At 41.6% G+C, this 11,355-nt stretch overlaps 1 protein-coding gene across 1 annotated transcript in view; it reads left to right on the top strand.

The window, feature by feature from the left end:
- tfap2d (transcription factor AP-2 delta (activating enhancer binding protein 2 delta)) overlaps nucleotides 1-11,355 on the top strand; it is a 16,148-nt gene that overhangs the window by 1,663 nt on the left and 3,130 nt on the right. Inside the window, exons 3-6 of the mRNA XM_023414970.2 lie at nucleotides 2,618-2,678; nucleotides 8,308-8,473; nucleotides 10,013-10,131; nucleotides 10,257-10,398. Coding sequence (XP_023270738.1) covers nucleotides 2,618-2,678; nucleotides 8,308-8,473; nucleotides 10,013-10,131; nucleotides 10,257-10,398 — 488 coding nt within the window. The remainder of the gene's footprint in view (nucleotides 1-2,617; nucleotides 2,679-8,307; nucleotides 8,474-10,012; nucleotides 10,132-10,256; nucleotides 10,399-11,355) is intronic.

Raw genomic sequence — 11,355 nt, 5'->3', positions numbered from 1 at the left:
TACACACACAGCAATTCCAAAATATTGAACAGAAAGACAGCGCCAGATGTCTGTTGTCTGTGACACTGACATGGCTGCATCTACATTCGGCCTGTAGGTTATCTCCAGCACACGACTGTGTCCTACTCCGGAGTAAATAATATTGGATATCATCATCTTGAGATCATTTTGTTGCCAAACCAAACGTGACTGTACAACAGACTGAGTAAATGTCAAGTCCACCCGGCACCGTGGCTCTGAGAGGCAGGCCTGTTCTAAAGGTTAATTGACTGGCAGTCTATACAATCCCATTGTGAAAGCCGCCCTTTATTTTTCCAAGCGCGCACGTGACCCATATTTTGCATAATTCTTTTCGATGTAAAGAAATGGTCGAGATGAAAACGGATTCGCACGGTGCTTGAGCGTGTGTGCATGTGTGTTTGAGTGTGTGTGTCCGGCTGTCTGTTGAAGCAAAGAAAAGCCGCTGGTTGCTCTATTCTCCGGTAAAGGGCGGATTAACGGATCGGGGTTCAGGGCACAATGCCCAGCTCGAGCACCATAAAGCACCGTAGTTTATCCAATTACCGACTTAACGTCAATCAACTTTGTTGCTTATGCAGCGACATCTGAGCTGGTTAAAACACGTCTCTAGTTAAACACAATTTAACACAGTGACACATCATTTCAGTCACGTTAACTATTTACCAACTCCACTTCGCTTTTATGGACATTTTTTAAATATCATTACGCTACATAGATGGACAAACAATGACATTTTCACTAAATAGCAACAATCATAAAATAGTTTTTTTATTATTATTATTCTAACGACGATAAATCCGAAGAGTAATGAGATGTTTAAAAAAAAAAAAACAACAGGCCAATTTACTTGAATTAATTTTACTTTAATTTAAAGGGTGTGGCAGTTTTGCTTCAGGATGATGATGTGTATTAGAATAAATAAAGTGAATTGTCCCTAAATATAGCATCAAGTTTAGGGAATTATTGGTGTGCCTGCATGTCTATTATTATTATTGTTATATTTTTATTGTTCTGTATGTCCTCACTGTTTTATTTTTGAATAATTTAATTAGGCTATTTGAATTCCTTGATACCAAAAATATGTAATTTATTTTACTAAAACCAACAGCCGGTTTATTTCATTTTAATTTATTTTATTTTTCAAACCACATTGGCTCATAGCTGCTCGTTGCTATAGCAAATATTATTTTAAGCTGTCGGGACATTCAATCGGCGCAGGTTTGACCCTCTATTGAGCCGAAGAAAGAAACGGCCCGTGAACCTGAGCTTGCACGCGGCGGATGCATGAACGGGAACAGATGCGCCTATGGTCTCGTGCAGCCCGGTCGCATCTTTGAGCGCGCTAAAGAGATTTTCATGCTGAACAAAAGCAGCTGCCACACCTTTCTCCCGTCACTAAGCTAATTCATGCAAGACCTCTGCGTTTTGTATATTGATTTTATAATCACTTTAGCTTCGGAATAGAAGAAAAGAAACAGAGGCAGGAGCTGGTTAAGAAAGCTGCAACAAGCTCCTTTTTTCTCCCAGTTTATTTTAATCAGGGCAAGGGGGCTTCTGGTGTGGACCAGGCCTGGAGGCTCGCACGAGGGATTAAGTGTTTTCTGAATAAAAAGGCGCGTGTTCTCCTTTCTTGATGACATTGTTGATAGCACGCGAGTCTGATCTGGAGCAAAATGGCGGCGGTAACAGGTTTCCATATATATTTAGCCTATAGAGGCTGTCGCAGTGTGCTTGTTGTGTGCGGCCCATAGAGTAGGCTATAGCTAACCCGCCAACAGGTTGGTGGCTGCAAGTAATTCTGGACACTTCAGCTCATTTCTGAGTCTGGGTGAGTTGTGGTGTCCTCGCTTTATAGCCCGAAGCCTTTCAAATTAAGCTCGTTTCTGGGTGAGCCGTGAGCTGCATCCTTTATACTACTGTGCCCTCAGTTTTACTCAAAGCCTGCTAAGTGATGTACACTTTCTAACAAAAAGGCTTCCACCACTAGAAAACTGTTCAAAGGGCGCGCAACAGGGCCAGTTTTTTTGTGTGTGTTTTTTTGGACTCTATAGGTGCACTTCTTTTTTTACACTCTCACTGCCAAACTTTACAGTGCTGCACAGACACATAAAGGATGTGTAAGCAGTGGTTTCCAACCAAAGGGTTCACAAGGAAGCCTATAGGCCTAGCTAAATCTTAGGGGTCATGAGATGATTGTTGTGATAGGAAAGATTAAAAAACTGACTTTTCTATTATATTTTCTTGAGTTTTATAATGTTATGGTCTGAAACATTTAGAAAGGCCTTTAGCTCAGCTACAATGCTATTATTATTATTATTATTATGACTATTATTACTAAATGTTATAGTTCTCTTTATTCTGGTATACCCTATTAAATTTAGGTTTTAGTTTGATTTATGTGCAGCTTATGGGTTTTCTGTATGTGCTGCATTCAGACCATAAAGCACCACAGCTCCCACGTTGGGAAGAAGCAGTTCTTATTGTGTGCTGTACCTGCAGCCTGACAGCTGGCTAAACTGCGCCTCAACAGTGTAAAAAATGTGGGTAAAGTGATTTCACCTCCCTGCTAGTTCCTAATGAGTGCGTGTCTCCGCAGGGCTCCGTGGAAGCGCAGTGTGGGCTCGTGCTGAACGGACAAGGGGGCGTCATCCGGAGAGGTAAGGCCCCGTTCAAATACTCTCTGCTGCTGTAGCTACAGTAGCTATATACCTGAGGCCGCGCACACTCCACGGCTTCGACGCGACAAGACAGAGAGCAGACAGACAAAACAGGCGGAACACTCCTCTCTTGTCTGCTGTCAACATGTTACAGCCGGAGCGGGCTCCGCGTGCTCTCGCCTGTTTAAACACTAACACACTGTTGAACAAGCGCAGAGACGCTGCTCCCCGTCACTCAAACACCCAGCAGTCAACTTGTCTCTGAGTTTAAATTAAATAAAGTGTCAGCAATGTCAGGAATTAATTAGGCATTGATTTAATATATATGCTACACACTATAGTGCAGCCAACATGACCTAGTAGTGAAATGTATACACCCAGCTGTAGTGTGTCACACAGCAGTCATTACATTACATTACAACACGCTTCCTTTTTGAAGTCAAACCTGTAGGCGACATTTTAACAGTGCAGACTGACGGCTTCCACAAAACAAACAGACTACTATAATGTAATATTAATGTTTATTTTGAGATCATAAAATGGTTATAATCCTCAAACACTGCTGGTGATATCATCTCTTCTGTAATGAAATTTAAATAGGCCTTTGAAAACACGGGTATAAGCCTACGATTAAACTGTAGGCGTTTAACCCAGTTAATTATATTTTAGCTGCCTATAAACAAATAGCAAACTGTAAAATAATTTATGTCAAAAAAGGACTATCATTAAATTATAGCTCTGTTGACGAAATACATTATGTTTTTTTTTTATAAAGCAAGATTAATATGGTATAGGCTAATAAAAAAAGGAGTTAACGCTATATTAAAGAATAGCTAACTAAAAAAAGCCAATAAAAATTTAAATATAATTTTCATTTAGCAGTTTTCAGTATTTACCAGACATTTGATTGCTTCTGGGCAAATTCTATTCCTTTATTATTTCTTTTCTTTTATCATAGCTATTTATTTGTGGGCTGTAATGTAGGCTCAACCATATCTCAGTATTATTGTTACTTGTATGTTTAATGAGAGCCAGCAGCAGCGTGAACCCTGGTGTTGAAGGGCTCAGGTCGACTCTTCAGGTGAGGATGAGGATGTGGACTCGGTCTGCAGCAGCACACAGCAGACCAGCCTATTTCCTCGCTAGTGGGTTTAAACACGCTGTGCATCTGCTTTTGCTCCATCAAAGCCTGCTCCTGTTTTTTTTTTTTTTCTTAGTCGGGACTATGTGTAGTTTTCCACACAGAGAGGAAGGCTGTGTCTCGGGTTTAATTTTTCATCAGCTCTGCCTAGGTGTTGGGGCTTTTCTCTCGGATTGACGCGGGAATCCCTTCGCTATCACTTTCGGTTAATGGTGCGCCATATTTGGCCCTGAGCTCAGCCGCTGCAACCATCACAACCAATAATCTTTGCTTTACCTCCCGCTCCCGTATCGATAGCTTCTCTCGCCTCGGGCGGACGCTTTGATATGCTAATGCCGAGCGGGGCCCCGGATTCAGCCGAGATCATATTAATGTTGTTCTTTCTGACTGCGGCTTTGGCGGCATGAATATTCACATAACCTTTTTCAAAAGAAAATCACTCAAGAAACGCGGATCCTACTTAGGAGGAGTCGTCTGTGTTTTTAATCACCCTGCTATCCCTTTTCCAGTTCAGCTCCAGCAGCAGCCTCACAGATCAAGCTGATCTGTCAGACGCGCGCCCCCGCCACTACAGCCCGTGCACGCGCCTCTCTCTCTCTCTGTCTCTCTCTCTCTCTCTCTCTCTCTCTCTCTTTTCTGTCAAGACATTGGCGGGCTTTTTTTTCTAGAGCTATAAACATTGTTGTTAAAATATGAGGAGAATGACATTTGGCCCGTGTCTCTTTTTCTTTAATTTTCGTGGCAAACTCGTAAAAGGCGCTTGATTCCGCGTGTGATCCCGCCCGCCGCTCGCGCCGCAGCCCGAGGCTACTCTCCGTTGCTTAAATACCGTTATCGCCTCTGGGCCCGCGCGCTCCACTGACTGCACTACCGGCAATAGCTCTTTTCGATTGCCCTTGGCAACATAAAATACAAACTACTTTGAATCAAAACATTTTTAGGGGAATTAATATGATGTGAACCCGTGGCTTTCAGAGACGCGCGCCCCTGTCAGAGCGCGTGAGTCTGACAGACAGGTCTGCCCGGTTTGTGTCACATGTAGACACGGACTTCACACGCGCACACCACACGCGTGCGCATATACACACACACACACACACACACACACACACACACACACACACACACACACACACACACACACACACACAAAGACACAGGAGCCAAACCAATAGTAGCCCTATCAATCGATTCCCTCGACTTGAAGTCGCCCATTTTTGACAGCCTGAGTGAAATACAAGTCCCATACTGCCTTGTACAAAAGTGCTGTCCGCTGGACTACAACAAGCTTTTGTTTCCACACCGTCGTGATGTCACAGGTGTGCTGTGGGCACGAGCCGCTGTCCATGGTGCTGATTCTGGGTGACATGTCTCTGAAGCTACAGGTCTTACGGTCTCCCTGCGGCCAGAAAAATGGCGCCAATCTAGCACATTTTCCGTTTTTTTTTTTTAACAACAGCTTCTCAGAGAAAAAAAAAATACAGATTAAATATGAGGCCTAGCTGGTGGCCAAATTGTCCAAAATGCCACGAAAAGATGAGCGCAATCTTCGCCTGCAGCGTTGCTGTATTTGGCCTAAATGGCATCCCTTTTTCTTCATTCCATCATATCCAGCGCGGCCTAATAACAAAGCGACACACCCTGCTGTTAGATTTGATAATGAGGCAGATGAATAATAGAATATAGCCTACAGTACATCAGACAGAAAACCTTGCGTTTCAGCTGCTTGAGACGTTAGTTCAAGTGAAAGTTTAATAATAATAGGCCTACTCAGAGCAGTCGATATATTCCAGGAGGATCCAGCTAGACTGATTCAGATGCAATTAATAATGTGAAAGAGCCTTCACTATCACAACCACAATCATTTATTCACACACTCAGGAACCTCAAGTACACAATGAAATCAACTTGGTGGAAGGTGATTAAAGGAAGGTTTTTGTTTTGGCCTCCTGGGGTTAGAGCAGACAGTTCGTACATACAGACAAATATTGAGCTGAAACTGAAATATAAATATATGTACATAGAAGAAAAAAAAAATAAATGGAATATTTAAGTAGCCTAAAAGGAGTCTGATGAAGCGCTGAGAAGAAAAGCATTGATCATGCCAGGGAGGATTAATGATACTTGATCATATGTATTTTTATGGGCTGAGTTTGCACCGAGCTGCTATCACAATCATTTCTGGATTGATTTAGGATTCAAACAATATTTAAACATATTTTGTTTACAGCTATACAGTGGAGAGTGTAGTACAAGCTGGAGATCACTGTTCAGTGAAAACCACGCATCTCCAGTTTTGTTAATGTAGACTTTTTTTCCAGATAAACTGGCTGATGGACTAAGAAAATTATCCTGCTATTAAAATGAATAAACCATTAAAAAACCCATAGTTTTATGTGAAAAAATATTTTGTCACCAAGCTGAACACAGGGCTGTTTTATTAGCTCATAGCTGGAGATACGTGGTTTTCATGGGCTGCATTTTTAATTTGTGTTAAGTTTGGAGGGGATTTTTGAGGCAGTGTAAACAGAAATGTGGATTAAACTACAGTTCATGACGATATAAAAGGCGGTTAATATGAAAACACATCAATTCAGATTTATCATCTTTTATAACATGTGGAAAAGCTTCAGTAAAGTTTTTGAATTTGGTTACTGCAAGAGACTTCCTGTTTGCTCTGCTCACAGACACACAGTTGATTTGTATTCCTTGTATCCTGCCCTGATATGTGCTATTGTTTTAAATAAGAAGCAGGGAGACCTCATGCTAAAGCCACCCTCTAAGAACAGAGGTGCAAAACAGCCTCAGCATCTGCACACCTGCCCCTGAGGCAGGATTCACTGAGGGTTCATTCACTGGAACTTCTCCATGTAACAACAAATTAGCATGTTTTCTACAAAAAGTACATGTTCCAGACTGAACAATGCTGAGCCACAGCTCCACAGCTCCGACAGGTACGGGGTTAAGGTCGAGGACACGGTTATACTTTAATGTATTTTCTGCGACTCAAGGCTTTTCGAGGTCTAAGTGGATTTTTATTCGAAACATCCACTAAAGACCTCAAAGTGCCTGCGCTACAAGTAAAGAAAAGGATCTCCTGCAGCCCTTGTAATAAAAAATACAGCAGCCTCTCATCACCTGCGGCAGCAGTCACTGCAAAATGAGGTACCTATCGAACTACAGACCCCATAATACTTTTCAGTGCAGTCATTTTTACACTTTGTTTTCTTTTGAGAGGGAATTTACATTTTTACTTATCTAGCTCTTTGATAGAATAAATTGTATTATCGTTATTATTATTAATATTATTATGGAAATGGGAAAAAAACCTGCAAAATGTCAGTAACAAATACTTAGAAAGATAAATAATAGATAATAATATAATATGTTAAACCGCATATTTACAAAAAAAGCAGCATGAGGTATGTTGCACAGATGTGTATGTAACTTTCTGCACATGGTCAGTTCCTGGTGTGTGTGCTCTACTAAGTGCAGTGTTTGTTGTTGTTATTACATAGTATAGTAGTAGTAGTATGTTGAGGGATATTTCTGTTGGCATCTGTATAGAACTTGAGAAGATCCTTGTTTTGTTGATAGATTATTGATCAGTTTCTAATCAAATGTGAAAGCACATCTTTAAATCTTCAGGCTATAACTGATGATAATGGCTGTGTATTGTATAAACATGTGAAGGCCAGAGCAGTGTACGAGCACTGACAGAAGTTTGGGTTTTTATTATTTTTTTTAATTCTAATATACCTTTAATCCTTAATAAGCAGAGAGGCATATTGGCATAACACATCTAAATATTTAAAAAAATCCCAGATGATAAACCTGCCTGACATATTCCAGTGTGTGTCTACAGAGGAACTCTCCTGAAATAGCACAAAAGTTGGTCAAAAGTCTGCACTGCTAAAACAAACTGTTATCAACCTGAACCCCTGCAGGACTACTCAGACACATGGCGCTACATGTAGCACCAAAACATTAATAAAGAATATATAAAAAAGCATTTATCAGGCTAAAGTAGGTTGGAAATCTGCTGGACTGGTCCACGGCTCTTTGGTTAACATTTTGCAGCGGTGAAAGTTTATTCAGTTCCACCGTTGTGCTTTATCATTTCAGCTTTGTCAAAATTAATACACAGAGCAACTTTCAAGATATAGGCCAAGTCTGTCCTCCATCTTCCCACACAGTCAGTTATCTAGCACAGCTTCTTCAAATCACTTGAAGTAGTTATTTACACTCCCATCTCTGACACTTTGATAATGCAGCCATGGTCACTTTATAAGTTTAGCTGTAGTCTTCTTACACAAAGCTAACATGGAGCAGGTACAGCTAAACTCCCTGTACTTGTAATTTGTAATGAGGCCATAAAACCTCATCCAGTGCTTCAACTATTCCTGTAACGCCTCAACATTTGTGGATGTGGAACGTTTGTGGATGCTGAGACTCGCTGTAGCAGGTGTTGTTGTTGTTTGTGTGCAGGGGGGACATGTGTGGTGAATCCTACAGATCTGTTCTGCTCGGTACCGGGCCGCCTGTCGCTGCTCAGCTCCACCTCCAAGTACAAAGTGACCATCGCCGAGGTGAAAAGAAGACTGTCCCCGCCAGAGTGCCTCAACGCCTCCTTACTGGGCGGCATATTGCGCAGGTCAGCATGCACGCACACACACACACACACACACACACACGCACACACAGGGCAGACATGTTACTGTACACCCAGGAAAAACAAGGGTGATCACAGCGTCTTTAATGCATCTGATTTGATGACTTAAAGACAAGTCAAACTAAAAAGCATTGTGTGGTTTTTAAAACTGTGATAGTAAAGAGTCAACCTGGTAGTGTTTTTAAAAAAATCTAACATTAAAAGACTTAGAAAGGTTCTATTGGACTCTCAAAATATTCCCAAACTTACAAAATAATAGTGAAGTAAGAGGAGAGTGTGACAGAGGGGGCTTTTAAAAGTGAAAACGCAAGTTTACAAGCGTAAATCTGGCTGGTGAACGTCGGAGAGCGGCTGCCTGAGTCTTTGCAGCCCTCAGATGAAACAGAGGATATACAGTAGCGTCCACAAAGACTATTGTAGGCGAACGAGGGGGCCGGGGCTGCACGCGCCGCCATGCCCAGGGAGCCAGAGGGAGAGATGTGTATAAGAGACAGCCTCAGATGAAACAGAGGATATACAGTAGCGTCCACAAAGACTATTGTAGGCGAACGAGGGGGCCGGGGCTGCACGCGCCGCCATGCCCAGGGAGCCAGAGGGAGAGATGTGTATAAGAGACAGCCTCAGATGAAACAGAGGATATACAGTAGCGTCCACAAAGACTATTGTAGGCGAACGAGGGGGCCGGGGCTGCACGCGCCGCCATGCCCAGGGAGCCAGAGGGAGAGATGTGTATAAGAGACAGGAGATAGGGTATGGCTCGTCCTACAAGATGAGGCATCAACAAAGTTTAAAAAATAGAATAAAATAAAAAAGTGCAAATAGAGGTGATGATGCTCGTCTGGAGTCAAATAAATCACGTCCACGTCACAGAAATGTTGAATGTGAGTCGTGGTTTCACATTACTGTTGGATTTGTGTCGTTTGCCAAAGTTTTTTTTTTTTTCTTCCTGTTTTTTTAACCAAGTCAAACTGTTTTTTGTTGCGTTTTTTTTTTTTGTTTGTTTGTTTTTTTCCAGAATGATAAAAAAACCATCAGTAATTTCAACCAGAATATCCCAGAAGGATCTTTAAAGTTTTATGTGATGAGAAGTTTGCACATACGTTTCAAGATTAAATCAGAAATGACAGGGACGGTTGTTACTGTTTTCCAAAATAGAACCTCTCACTCTGGGTATAGAAAGACATAAATAAATGCTCAAACAATAAAAAAGAGGGAACTCGTGGGAACTAGTGACCAGGAAGCATATTTAATACATAATGAGTTGACATGTTTTAATTTTATACTCTTTGATTATATGATTAATTTCATGGCTTTGTCTATATTCCTCCATCCTAACTTGATTAAACACACGTGTCTTTGTAGAACAAGGACGCCAGATGATTTGATTTGTACTATGGCTCAAGCTCATCACTATGTACAGTGATGATGATGTGTGATCCAGATATTCTGTTATTTTTTTGGGTTTTATATTTAAAAAAAAAATTGTTGTTTGATGATGTAAAGTTATTTCTTTTCCCACAGAGCGAAGTCTAAGAACGGAGGCCGGTGTCTTCGAGAGAAATTAGACCGTCTAGGCCTCAACTTGCCGGCAGGACGGAGGAAAGCTGCCAACGTCACACTGCTCACCTCCCTGGTGGAAGGTGCGGGTCCAAAAGACTTTCCAAAATGTTTTAGTTATAGTTTCATACACTAGTTTTTTTTTTTATCCAATCCTCTCCAGCGTTTGTTTCATCCGTCTTTTTTTTTTTTTCTCATTTGTGTTCAGGTGAGGCGCTCCACCTGGCGAGGGACTTTGGCTACACCTGTGAGACAGAGTTTCCCAGCAAGGCGGTGGGGGAGCATTTGGCGAGGCAGCACAGTGAGCCGAAAGAAACCAGCGCACGCAAGAAAATGGTTCTGGCTACAAAGTAAGAACAGAAACACACACACACACACACACACACACACACACACACACACACACACACACACACACACACACACACGGTGATGTGCACGCACAGATACACCATACACATGAATAAAATAGAAAGGGAGGCATGCTGAAGCAGTCTATGGCTTCAACTATTCTCGGCAAGATGCAGTATGTTTTATTCTGAAATTTTCCCAATGTCGTTGTTTTCCTTTCTTGGCAATGATGGAGTCTTCAGGTCACAACTTCTAGTTCAAGTTAGTGTTTGGATACAAGTCGATACATTTAGGTGACAGTCAGGATCAGTTCCAGATGTTCAGCAGGGGCCTAGAGCATTTTGCATTTTGAAGCCAATTTATTTGTCACTTTATAGCTGCTACTGAACGAGCACACCACTAACCGTCCATCCTGAGGTAAATCTCTGATCAAAAGTGCCCGGACCAACATGTTCTGCAGCGAGGAAACTGAGTCAAGCAAATTAATGTTAAGGAGCGGTTTGTAACCTTCTCACAGAATTATAAAAAGTTTGTGTTGTGACTATAGGGACACGTTCACACTCAAATTCAAATGCACAAACGCACTTTTCATGCATAAAGCATGTATTGCGTTTTAAATTTTAAGATATTCCACATTACAGGGCTCGTATTTATTTATCAGTAAGAGCTATATTTATATTACATTCCTACAAGCACTGCTGCACACTGAGTACTGACGGTGCTGAGGGGAAACTGCTCCCACTCTTTTCCAGCTGAGCAGATTTTTTTTCCCCCTAATAAAGTCATCCTAACAATGATTTTTCAAAAGTGAGTGAAATCCAAAAAGACAGCCTGACTTTGCATCTGCAGAATGTTTGGTATCATGTGAAAATGTTTTGCTTCTTTTTGCACTGACGTTGAGCTTTCATTTGTGCGCTAAGACGAAGTTACTTGAATGTATGTGGGGGTGGGGGGGG

This window comes from Seriola lalandi, unplaced genomic scaffold, assembly GCF_002814215.2.
Source record: "Seriola lalandi dorsalis isolate HSWRI2012SDOR001 ecotype SW California unplaced genomic scaffold, Sedor1 jcf7180002054544, whole genome shotgun sequence".
Lineage (NCBI taxonomy): Eukaryota > Metazoa > Chordata > Actinopteri > Carangiformes > Carangidae > Seriola > Seriola lalandi.
Note: the sequence above shows the minus strand (reverse complement) of the source record. Positions and strands in the feature narration are given on the sequence as shown.